Source organism: Amphibalanus amphitrite, unplaced genomic scaffold, assembly GCF_019059575.1.
Source record: "Amphibalanus amphitrite isolate SeventyFive unplaced genomic scaffold, NRLGWU_Aamphi_draft 001846F_arrow, whole genome shotgun sequence".
NCBI lineage: Eukaryota > Metazoa > Arthropoda > Thecostraca > Balanomorpha > Balanidae > Amphibalanus > Amphibalanus amphitrite.
In genome coordinates, this window is record NW_024883339.1 from 38,469 (window position 1) to 51,959 (window position 13,491).

Below are 13,491 nucleotides of genomic sequence, written 5' to 3' on the forward strand. Positions count from 1 at the left end.
CAGCTCCTTTTACATATATTATTGCATAATAAATGTTGCACCGTGTGATCGCATTTTTTTCTGTACAAAGGCTTGCACTGAAAGTTATGTATTGCGTCTGACCCACGTGCATATGCCTGTGCCGCTCGTTGTTAACCCGCGCCCCACTGGGGGGGGCTATTTATAGCCCCCCCCTCCCGTTTTTCTGCAATAACTTCCAAACCGCTTGACGTATCGACGACAAGCTTTCAGCACCTTCGGCTGCATCGATTTGACACCTTGTGTCAAAATTTGAACTTCGTACCTACCATAGGTCGGCCGGAAATGACGTCAGAGTGACGTAATGTTCGGCCGATTTCGACGCAAAACATTGAACCACGGCAATCGCTCCCAAGAGCTCAGTTTTTAAGCTAGATCCAATTTCTTTGCATGAGCTGACTCAGAATAGACTGCGCTATCAAACTGCTATCTCGGATTTTCGAAATTTTGAAAATTTCGAAAAAAAAATTATAATAAAATTCAAAATTTATATTTATACATTTTTTTTCAAAAACTTTTTGACTTTTCGAAAAAAACGGAATATATGTGATAGAACACATTATTATGACTAAGCCTAGCAAGTTTTAGCTAAATATCTTCAAAAATGGCCAAGTTATACGCATTATTGCAAAAAATTAACAATTATTAATTTTTCAAATCAATTTTTCAGCACGAATTTGACATCGTACGCCAATATAAATAGCACCATCGTGTTCCTGAGCTCAAACTGCATCCAATAGACACATTTTTTGTTAAAAAATTATAACTTCAAAATTTGACCTTTTTTGACCTGAAAGTGACCTGACCTGAGCTAAATTTGACTCAAAATGACCTGGAATGACACAGACGACATCAAATTCGAAATCTTTGGCCTAAATGGACCATAAAACATGTGTCACGTGACCGACGGATGATATAATATTTTCGTGACCTGTGATAACCTGACCTTGACCTGAAAATCAAAGTACAAGTTTGGTACCCTCAGAGTATCTAGAGCATCGGTTCACGAGTGTGTGAACCAAAAATGAGCCTGATCTGACTTGTAAGACGGCGGCCAGAGCCCAAAAAGTGAAGAAGCCAAAATGCTAATAATTTTTACTTTGACCTGACCTGTGACGTCATCGGTGACCTCGAGGTCAATGAAATTAGGTTTCGCTCGACAGTTTTTCCGGGGCTATCAGACGCCGTTTGAATTTTGACGATCGGCCCAGTAGTTTCGGAGTTAGGAGGGGGGGCTATGAATAGCCCCCCCCCCAGTAGGGCGTGTTATACGCAGACCCCAGTGGGGCGCGGGTTAATTATGTAGGCGCTTCGAATGAAAATTCACCTGAGGTCCTTTCCTTTTGTTTATTGGGGCCTTTGAGGCGCGCTGACTACAAGGTCTTTTTACGCCCTCAACGTACCTGCGTTGCTTTAACCCTCGCCCGCACATGGGTGGGGGGGGGGGTGGTTGCCACCCCCCCAGGCAGTCTTTCTGCTCTGCACTCAACATTTTGAGAGCTAGGAGGCTGATTTTTCGTATAGCTGCTCGTTTATCTTTTCTTGATGTCCACTGAAAATTTCAAGTTTCTGTGATTTTTGGTTTCGGAGATATGACCTTGTTTTTCAGGTCATGTCATGACCCAAATGGCCAGTTCTCAACATCTTGCGTTTGCCATGGGCCTTGTGAGCTTTTGACACCCTGATTTCGGCCTTTTTTGCCATTCTTACCTCCCACCTATCATGGAACATATTGTTCGACGATGTACAGGGGTCAAGGTCAGGGTCAAGGTCAACCTAGGTCATCTAAGATAATTGCGTTTTAGGCAAGCTGAATTTACTTTTTGTGAAGTTTTTTGACTGCATTTTTGGTAAAAGCTTCTCAGATCATTATTTCATGTGATATGGACCCAAAAACAATCGGTGCACACATCAGTATACACACAGACACACACAGACATACAAACGCATATAATTGACCTTGACCTAACTTGACCTGAAATGACCTCAGCAGCAAAATTCTGGTCGGATAGTGTGACAAAGAGGTTCTAGCTAGCTTAGCACCAGAAAACAGCATCGTCATCGGTATTTGATAAGCAGCGCACTTGATATCCAACGGTGACCCAAAACAGCAACATTTTTTAGTTTGATCTGACCTGGAAGGTCAATGACTGACCTGAGAAGGTAAAACTGGGTATCATTGGATTTGTCTCTTCCCAAAGAATCTTTTTGGTCTTTACTGCTAAGCTCTATCTCCAACAGGAACGAAATGGCGCGGGGGGTGGCAACCACCCCCCCCCCCCCCATGTGCGTTCTAGGATGGGAAAATGGCATATGCGGGCGAGGGTTAAGGCTTCATAAAACCTTGCGTTCCTTTTGTAATTGATTGCTAACTTGGAGTCGTTATTTCATAGACGAATGAACTTGCAAGTAAGCCGCAAGCCCAAAATTGGCCGCAGTAAATATAGGCAAAGTTAGGATACCATATATTTTTTAAGCAGCCCCTTGCAATGTGTATACTCGTTTACAAAAAAAGGTGTGTGATACGTCGTGAATGTTTATAGTATGCTGTGTCATTTGTTTATTGTTCTCATTTTCCATTGCTTGTTGTATGTTGCCAATGTTGCATGTTGTAAAGACTAGAAGCTGATTGTATGTGTTGCGTTGCATGACCATATTCCACGATGATCATAGCAATTTTGATAAAACCGACCCCGTTGTACAGAGAAATTTTTATATATTTTACTGCTTGTTCTGGCATTGTGTAGACCATTTCACTGGACTAGGTTTTGACCATTAGCTATATTCAATATTCATATTGTTATCCCTAATTTAAAGAAGCATAACCTGTAATATAGATGTTTGAAAAAGGGCGTTTATAAGTTTTTACAATCCATTCTCTAACTCTAAATTGTCGAGACAATGTATAAATTTGACGTAAATTGCCGCTTGTGTGTCTGGTCGAAACTCTTCTATCATCTGAACACCTCTTCAAGGCGCTGATTTTGATGGGTTTTATTCTGTATGTATTCGGTTTTCATTCGTGTATGACTGACTGCTGACATTTTCCACACTGTATTCACAGGGAGAGAAGGGAGATCGAGGGCTAATGGTACGTACCAACCTACCGTAACAAATCACACAAACATCGCATTATATTTGTCTCGTTTTGTGGTCATTTAAAATATAATTACCTACCATTCCAAAAAATTAGCATTTAACCCTCGCCCGCACATGGGGGGGGGTTGCCACCCCCCCAGGCAGTCTTTCTGATCTGCACTCAACATTTTTAGAGCTAGAAGGCTGATTTTTCGTATAGCTGCTCGTCCATCCTTTCTTGATGTCCACTGAAAATTTCAAGTTTCTGTAATTTTTGGTTTCGGAGATATGACCTTGTTTTTCAGGTCATGTCATGACCCAAATGGCCAATTCTCAACATCTTGCGTTTGCCATGGGCCTTGTGAGCTTTTGACACCCTGATTTCGGCCTTTTTTGCCAGTCTTACCTCCCACCTATCATGGAACATGTTGTTCGACGATGTACAGGGGTCAAGGTCAGGGTCAAGGTCAACCTAGGTCATCTAAGATAATTGCGTTTTAGGCAAGCTGAATTTACTTTTTGTGAAGTTTTTTGACTGCATTTTTGGTAAAAGCTTCTCAGATCATGACTTCATGTAATATGGACCCAAAAACAATCGGTGCACACATCAGTATACACACAGACACACACAGACATACAAACACATATAATTGACCTTGACCTAACTTGACCTGAAATGACCTCAGCAGCAAAATTCTGGTCGGGTAGTGTGACAAAGAGGTTCTAGCTGGCTTGGCACCAGAAAACAGCATCGTCATTGGTATTTGATAAGCAGCGCACTTGATATCCAACGGTGACCCAAAACAGCAACATTTTTTAGTTTGACCTGACCTGGAAGGTCAGTGACTGACCTGAGACGGTAAAACTGGGTAGCATTGGATTCGTCTCTTCCCAAAGAATCTTTTTGGTCTTTACTGCTAAGCTCTATCTCCAACAGGAACGAAATGGCGCGGGGGGTGGCAACCACCCCCCCCCCCATGTGCGTTCTAGGATGGGAAAATGGCATGTGAGGGCGAGGGTTAAAAAGTAAATGCCTTGATATACTTGGGTGCAATTGATTCAAGTAACGTCTACAGTCAGATTGCCAAAATTTGCTTAAATCGAGAGGTGGAACTGATATCAAAAGCCTTCATTCAGAATAATTGCATAAATGATCACACATCCAAAACTTATTCAAACTTAACGACTAACTATACATATCATCACAGATCAACTACACCCCCCCCCCCACACACACACACACACAGGCCACAGATCCTACCCAACCTCTTTCCCCTTTACGAGTACCTACACTAGTGATGTCAATTACAGAAAATCGGAATACCGATGCCAAACCAAATATCAACCAAAACCGTGAGGAAATACCGAAACCGAACCTGCTTGGGAACATGAGGGAAATACCAACTTTTTACCAATTTATTAGCTTCTTATATATTAGTGAGGGTTCGTGATACCAACAAAATACCGAACACATTAGCATTAAAATACCAAATACCAAGTTGGTATCGGTTTGGTATCGGTATACCAAAAAGTTGGTATCCGATTGACATCTCTAACCTACACACACAGGCCACAGATTCTACCCAACCTCTTTCCCCTTTACGAGTATAAACCCCCTGCCTCTCCATCCGACAGGGCCCAATCGGTCGGCGCGGTCGAAAAGGCGATCCGGGGGAGAAGGGAGACCAGGGTGTACCCGGTCTGGACGCCCCTTGTCCGGTGGGAAGTGACGGTCTACCACTGCCGGGCTGCGGGTGGCGGCCGCCGCCGCACCAGGTGAGAGAGAGAGGGAGAGAGAGAGAGAGAGAGGGAGAGAGAGGGAGAGAGGGGGAGAAGGAGAGAGGGAGACAGAGAGACAGAGAGAGAGACAGAGACAGAGACAGAGACAGAGACAGAGACACAGATAGAGAGAGAGAGAGAGAGAGAGAGAGAGAGAGAGAGAGAGAGAGGGGGAGAGAGAGAGAGAAAAAAGATCAAGTTGGTATGCCAACAATCTTTTCTTTGGAAGGATCTTCACTGTGTTCGTACTGGTCTGGACAATAGTCTGTTGCAACAAAGACACTTATCTGATTTTGACGGGTTGAAAGAAAGATATCTTTCCCTTTAGGACATATCTGTTTTCCGTTTCAGAATGATGCATCGATCGTGCTTTGAGCTGGCGTGGAGCTGCCAGATTGTTGCCAAACGAACACGGGACGCGGCCCATAGCCGTGTTGAACGCCGCGCCGTCTTCTGGTTTATAGAGGGCGCCACAGCCAAAGCGGACATCAATTGTGTTTACGTGTTTGTGAGTCATGTAGGGCGTTGTTTGTCTCCGTTTGAGACATTGACTCAATTGAGGCATAGTGACTACGATGAGTTCACGAGGGACTCAATGAATCGGCTCTACAAAATGGTGGCAGATGATTGGCGTGAGACTGTAAATGTGTCTATTGAGGACGCTGCGAGCGTCTGATATAGGTGTCGCCACAATCGTCAGATGTAGATGACGCTACCGTCGCACGGCGTTACAGTCGAGTCCGTTTCACCGCCGAGGTTTACTGTGCCAACACTCGTTTTTGCCAACTGTACGTACGGCCCGAACCGCACACTGTATAGTGCGGAGTTGTGCCAAGGTACACCTGTACTCAGCTAGCTCGGTCCAGTCACGGGCGCCGCTAGTATGACGTCATAGGAAGTGTTAATGTGACGTCATGGAAGGCAGGTATGTTTATAGGGTAAACTGAACAAGGGCAGAACCCATGGACTGAGTTATGTTTGCTGATCTGCCGGCCTCTGTGTAAGCTAGTTGAAGCACATGAAATATGTTCAGAGTGTACGTGAGAGGTTGTAAACTTGTGAGCATGCGTATTTGTATAGCATCAATACGTATGCTGTAATGTGTCCATCTCAGTGGATGCCAGTGCGCATGCGCGAAACGACGTACATGTTGAAGCAGGTCAAGTGTTTGGACGTTTGTTTTAGCTGAAGCACGTGCGTACTTGATGAGTGCTATTACCGTGTTGATCTGTTTCGTCGATATCTAGAACGAACATATTGTCAGGCATAAGGCTATTTATACAATGCCATTTTTTATTTGGCAAGATAGATGAATAACTGACGGAAACATGTTGTCCTCTCTCGTGAAGATAATTTTGGGTTACGTTGAGCAGTTTTAGTACTCGGTCAATATTTTAGATTTTTGTCAGTGATAGCTAAAATTTACTGACAATAAATATTGATTTTCCTTTATGAATGACGGTTGTTTTTGTTTGGACGAATTAGACAGGCTCGGCAGCGTCCTGTGCCAGAGTGGTTTTGTATTCATTTTTACCGCTATGAATATCACATGGACATATACCTATGCAATGGCACATCCAGAAAGGCGGTCTTGAACCCTGAGGGGGGAGGCATTCCTCAAAATATTTCTCCAAGTTCCAAAAGCTCTTCGGATTTCGGTTCCTTACGCACAGCTGATCAGTTTAACCCGCGCCCGGCTGGGGGTCCTAGGTTTCCACGCCCTGCTGCAGGGGGGGGGGGGTGTCTGAACATCCCCTTCTAACTCGGCTCCTGGGCCACGTAGCGATACGCGGAAGGCGGCGTTCGAAAGAGCGCCAAAAATAATGACGAAATCACTTCGGTCAATTTTTTGGTCAGGTCAAAGGTCAGGTCACCAGAGGTCATTGAAGGCAAAATTTCGCCGATTTCCAGGTCGAATGTCGACGATTTCCAAGAAGCCAACGCATAACTCGGGAACCAATAGAGCTACAGCGCCGCGGAAAAGCGCATTCGATAGCCCTATTAACGCCCTTTCTGGAAATTCTCTCAGATTTGACCTAACGTCAACGGTTTTGCCTGCAGGGGGCAAAAACTGCAAAAATAGCCGATTTTTTCGGAAACAGTTTTTCTGCAATAACTTTTGACCCAAGCCTTGTACGAGCTTACTTTTACCGGCATTGCGTTCCTCTCGTCAAGACGCATCGAATGAACTATAACTTGACCTTGAAAGGTCAACTTGAAAATTTGACCTCAGGTCAAGGTCATGACCTGACCGGAAAGGGTCATGTTGCATATCAGTCGATCCGTATCGTCGAGCTGAACACATCTAAGGCGTTTTCACCGCTCTAGCATGCCTCTATCAAAAGTTATTTGCGAAAAACTGTTACATACCATTCGTGACCTAAGATGACCTCAGGGCATAAACAGGGGTCACGGACACCATTTTCATGTTCAGTGTGTCTAAACCACTTGTAATTCAATGTTTGGGAGTGTTTATAATGTCTTTCGTCCAAAAGAGGCGCATTTCAATTTTATCCCATTGACTTATAATGGGGAGGTCGCAAAATTGACCTAACCTTAGGTCATCGGTATCAAAATTCTGAGATATACATTTTGTACATGCTGTTGCTCTTAGCAATCGCTGAAAGTTTCAAAGCGATCGGTCACTCGGTGTAGCTATTACAGACATTGAAACTTTTTATGGCGTGAGGTCACTTCAAGTGACCTGGTGACCTGACCTGGAATGACCTTGGTGTGAAGTTTTCACAACATGTGTAGAATTGATGTATGATAAGGTGTACCAAGGGTTTTCAAACACCCCCCAGCAGGGCGCGGGTTAAGCGGGCGGCCATCGTTGGATAAACAGACTTCGGTCAAGTTATGAATATCCGGTCTGGGTGTGTCAGCACCGCGCTGTTACTATAGTCTCTCTTCCGGTTTCCACCGGCGGTTTATTAATCAATACAGAAAAAAATAGGCAAATAAGGTATGTAGTTTGAGTCAACGAACATAGTCTGGCAAACCTAAGAAAGAATGGATTTAAGATGCTTCGGCCATTGATGCATGTGCATTTATATATTGTGAGAACATATTTTATCTCACAACTTTTCACATAAATTTCTCCAAACCACATATTTCAAGTGCTCAAAAACACGTGCAAAGTGATTCAGGCGCTGTAACTCTGTTCTTTCTTAGGTTTGCCAGACTATAGTACAGTGTGGTGGTAGTAGTGTGCTAAAGTTCTTTTTTTCCCCTCACTGTAAACGTCTCTTTGAACACAGCACGAGAATTGCTAGCTGAATTACTGAGAAAACTGGTTGGCGCACATTGTATTGTAGATATGAATAATATTTCCAAAATAAGTTTTGAACACCGACGAGTTAACGTCCTATGTTAAACGCCGTGCAATTATTACCTAATTAGTTCAGAAATAATTTATGAGAAGTCGTCTATGCCTGTGGGGCTGTTGGTTTTGGCAAATACGAGCTGTGAGGCTTTGAAATAGTTAATAAATTTGATGAAATCGATCGTCTGTGAAATCTGGTCAAATCAATGTGCGCCAACCAGTTTTCTCAGTAATTCAGCTAGCAATTCTCGTGCTGTGCTGAAAAAAGACGTTTACAGTGAGGGGCAAACTTAAAATAAACGAACTACAGTAATGTGGCTACTGGCTAGTAGTGTGCTGGTTTGTGATGTGGTAACCGACAGGCCGGCTGACCGGCGCCGCCAAGACAAGACCCCGCCGGACCGACCCATGGCAGGTGTGGGTGGCGTCTAGCATTGTCCCTCCCGGGTCCGGGGAGGGTAAACCCCCGGGTACATAACTGGTGAATCCCCCTTGACCCTCCCGCCGCGCGGGTCCGGGGAGGGTAAATCCCGGGTACATAACTGGTGATTCCCCCTTGACCGTCGCCAGCCGGTGGGGCGCGGATTTCGGCTGGGCTCCCCAGTCCCGGGCCTCGGTATTACCGGCAGTACCTATTTGCCAGCTGACGCCGTATGGGGGCGCTAGTAAAGCCGATATACTTAGATGTAAAGACCATGAATATATAAGTTTATATCTTCTGTATCTGTTAATATATATATATATATATATATATATATATATATATATATATATGCATTTGAGATTAAAATTAACAGCAGTTTGAGCGTTGTTGACTTTCTTATGAAGGTTCTCGATTCGTCGGATTAGCTGTCTTGTTTCACTATTATGTTCAAAAAGGATGTTGGAGAATGATTCTCTATTATATACGACGTTTCGTTCGGACATCGAACATCATCAGGTGATAAATTCAGGCGAACATATACACAAGAATGGGATAAATAATACTATAAATGATTCGCATAATCGTAAATGATGCACATTAGTCGCTATCGGCACGGTGAAATCATCTTACACTCCACTAGTTAAATGCAATGTTGCACGCTGCGTTCAACAGGAGCACTTCTACTGTCGGATACATACATGGGGTCCTAACTCTTAGCTACTACAGACCTACGTGGCTAGAGTCTAGGGAATCTAGATCCGGGCTCTGAGAGGCGCCGAATCAAACACCATCAGCGAACCACGCAAGTTCATTTGCCTGTTGATCCAGGGATCACTGTCACGAATATACACGGCCTCCAGAGCCTGCAGCTTCTTCCTGTTCGAGCATCGTGCTAAGACAGATGTGTTTTGCACCATCATATCTCGCGCGAGCTCCAGGCTGTGCTCCTGCTGCATGTGTCGCAAAGGTGCACCGTCCTGGAGATGCATTGTGATCCTACGGCTCATCGTTGTTACGGTGTGTCCAATGTAGGCACGATTGGAATAGTGTACACAGTCACCAACAGGGCATTTGAACTTGTACACTACATTGGTCGACCGTAACAACGATGAAACGTGACTCAAGTTGTTTTTCATGACAAGGCTAGATACAGTGGGGCTCTTATAGTAAATGATCATTTTCAGGTTATCATTCGGGTTGATGGGGATGTGGCACGGCTGAGAATAGCCGGTCGCCACTTGAACCGCCAGCAGTGTATACCGCTAGTAGTTCACCTCTCGTTGTGAGAGGGAGTGAAAGGATTGTCAAGTCAGAGACTACCATCCGCCACCGTCGGCACCACACAACTCCAAGGGAGGAGGAGACTCCCGATGTGGGCCCGTGTCGGTAGCTCTGAGCTTGACTAGGATGAACGAGTTACCGATCGTGGATCGTACTGATTTATTGAACAAAAATTGGCACACTATATTTCTAGCAAGGCTACCTTGCATAGGTAGTTTCAGCGTCCAAATGGTAATATTACAAATTACAGTGACAGTTGGACAAAGAAAAATTACTCCACACCTGCGCTCCTAGATTACCCTCTTAAGGCGTGACAATACAACAGCTACGGTTACAAGAGATAACATATAAGGCAGAAAACAATCACAAGACATATGTGTCAATCAATCACTGACATCTGCGTGCATCAAAAGGATTTACTAGTTTACGACGCCGCCGCTGGGTTGCACACGCTACGGCGCCGTCGCTAGCAACGGAGCGCTGTTGCACCCGCTACAGGCCCTCCATCACGGGCATGGTGTACACGTCACCGTACCGCGCCGCGTCCCCGGACCGGCAACTCGTCTGCCCACTGCGCTCGCTGCGCTACCGTGGTCCGGGGGTTAACACTGTACACTGAGAGCCCGAGACGACGCACTGCTCATCTCTGCACCGGCTGATCACACAACGCAACGCCAAGAGCGCTCGGCCCGTCTGTTGGACTGACGAGGCCCAGTCGACCTTCACCGCCGTCAAGGCGCGCCTGGCGGACACCACCCGACTGGCACACCCTCTGCCAGGTGCACCACTCAGCATCCAAGTGGATGCCTCGGATGTCGGCGTCGGCGCGGTCCTCCAACAGTTCGTGGACGGCTGCTGGACACCGCTGTCCTACTTCTCCAAGACACTCAAGCCTGCCGAAACGCGCTACAGCACTTTCGGGCGCGAGCTGCTGGCCTGCTACCTCGCCATCCGGCACTTCCGCCACAGTGTCGAGGGCCGGGAGTTCATCCTGTTCACGGACCATCGACCCCTGGTGTCGGCTGTGGGGTGCAGCTCCGATCGTCACGCTCCTCGCGAAACTCGTCACCTGGACTTCGTCAGCCAGTTTACTACTGATGTCCGTCACGTTCCCGGACGGAACAACGTAGTGGCGGACGCGCTCTCTCGGATCACGACCGTGCTCTCCGAACCTCGACCACCCCTGGACGACTTCGAGACTCTGGCGACGGCCCAGCAGACCGATCGGGAGCTCCAGGCGTTCGTCGCCACTCGTCACTCCCTCCGCCTGCGCTCCGTCGAGCTGCCCAGTGGTTCAACGCTGCTGGTGGACGAATCTACAGGACGCCCTCGGCCACTGCTGCCAGAGGACCTCCGGCGACCCTACTTCCGCCTTCTGCACAGCCTGTCACACCCGGGCGTCCGTGGCACCCAGCATCTCGTCGCCCAGCGATTTGTGTGGCCCGGTATGAACCGTGACGTCGCGACGTGGACGCGTGCGTGTCTCCAGTGTCAGCGGGCTAAAGTGCAGCGTCACACGCGTACCCCAGTGCAACCGTTTCCGCTGCCGGCGGCACGGTTTGACCACGTGCACATCGACCTCGTGGGTCCGTTGCCCCCGTCGGACGGTAACCAGTACCTGCTCACCTGTGTGGATCGGTTCACGCGCTGGGCAGAGGCGCTGCCCTTGCCGGACATTCGTGCAGTGACAGTCGCCCGCGCGTTCGTCTCCGGATGGGTGGCCCGTTACGGCGTGCCGTCCTGCGTCACTACTGACCGTGGTGCACAGTTTGAGTCCAACCTGTGGGACCACCTGTCGCAGATCCTCGGCTGCCACCGCATTCGCACCACCAGTTACCATCCACAGAGCAACGGTCTGGTGGAACGTTTCCACCGTCAGCTGAAGACTGCACTGCGTGCGGCTGATCCGCCGGTCCGCTGGACCGACCTCTTGCCCATGGCTCTTCTCGGCATCCGGTCGGCGCTGAAGGAAGACCTGGGCTGCACGCCGGCGGAGCTCGTCTACGGACAGCCTCTGCGCCTTCCGGGCGAACTCGTCTCTGCTGCGTCAGGTCCGACGCACCTGGATCCGGCGTCCTACGTGGACGAGCTGCGCCGGGCCATGCGCCGGGTTCGACCGGCGGCCCCTCGATCTCCGTCCTCCGCGCCTGTGTTTGTGCCGAGTGAGCTGCTGGACTGTCAGCATGTTTTCATTCGGCGAGACTCCTCTCGCCCACCGCTGACGCCGCCGTATGACGGTCCCTTTCGTGTGGTGCGCCGTTCAACCAAGACTGTCACCGTGTTCCGTAACGGTCGTAATGATACTGTCTCGCTGGACCGTGTCAAACCCGCCTTTCTTGATGCGCCGACTGCTACTCCGAATCATTGCGACCCGCCCCGTGACGCGCCGGGCCCCAACACTGCGGTGCCAGGTTCGGGACCTAAGCTCCTACTCCCATCCAAGACTCCACGCCGACCCATCGAGTCCGTTCCGTCCACTGCGGTCCCTGTACCTCCTGCGCCCTCCCCTGCCGACGGTCCTCCTGCGCTCTCCCCTGCCGACTGTCAGTCAGCGGCGGCGGCCGGCTCGTCGTGCCCGCCTGGTGCCATGCCGGCGGCGCCTCCGCTCCGCCCTGCCCTCCGTACCCGTTCCGGTAGAGAAGTCCGCCCGCCTCTCCGGTTCCGACACGTCACGTTCCTCTCCGTTCCCCAGTGACGTGTCTAGGGAGGGGGTATACTGTAGCGGGTGCAACAGCGCTCCGTTGCTAGCGACGGCGCCGTAGCGTGTGCAACCCAGCGGCGGCGTCGTAAACTAGTAAATCCTTTTGATGCACGCAGATGTCAGTGATTGATTGACACATATGTCTTGTGATTGTTTTCTGCCTTATATGTTATCTCTTGTAACCGTAGCTGTTGTATTGTCACGCCTTAAGAGGGTAATCTAGGAGCGCAGGTGTGGAGTAATTTTTCTTTGTCCAACTGTCACTGTAATTTGTAATATTACCATTTGGACGCTGAAACTACCTATGCAAGGTAGCCTTGCTAGAAATATAGTGTGCCAATTTTTGTTCAATAAATCAGTACGATCCACGATCGGTAACTCGTTCATCCTAGTCAAGCTCAGAGCTACCGACACGGGCCCACATCGGGAGTCTCCTCCTCCCTTGGAGTTGTGTGGTGCCGACGGTGGCGGATGGTAGTCTCTGACTTGACAATCCTTTCACTCCCTCTCACAACGAGAGGTGAACTACTAGCGGTATACACTGCTGGCGGTTCAAGTGGCGACCGGCTATTCTCAGCCGTGCCACATTAACTGTAGCGGGTGCAACAGCGCTCCGTTGCTAGCGACGGCGCCGTAGCGTGTGCAACCCAGCGGCGGCGTCGTAAACTAGTAAATCCTTTTGATGCACGCAGATGTCAGTGATTGATTGACACATATGTCTTGTGATTGTTTTCTGCCTTATATGTTATCTCTTGTAACCGTAGCTGTTGTATTGTCACGCCTTAAGAGGGTAATCTAGGAGCGCAGGTGTGGAGTAATTTTTCTTTGTCCAACTGTCACTGTAATTTGTAATATTACCATTTGGACGCTGAAACTACCTATGCA

The 13,491-nt window shown here is 48.1% G+C and overlaps 1 protein-coding gene across 1 annotated transcript in view; it reads left to right on the forward strand.

Annotated features, from left to right (window-relative positions):
* LOC122375464 (collagen alpha chain CG42342-like) overlaps positions 1–6,331 on the forward strand; it is a 31,073-nt gene extending 24,742 nt beyond the window's left edge. Inside the window, exons 18-20 of the mRNA XM_043354875.1 lie at positions 3,083–3,109; positions 4,732–4,872; positions 5,227–6,331. Of these exons, the coding sequence (XP_043210810.1) occupies positions 3,083–3,109; positions 4,732–4,872; positions 5,227–5,250 (192 nt within the window). The 3' untranslated portion in view covers positions 5,251–6,331. The remainder of the gene's footprint in view (positions 1–3,082; positions 3,110–4,731; positions 4,873–5,226) is intronic.
* The last annotated feature ends 7,160 nt before the right edge of the window (positions 6,332–13,491 follow it).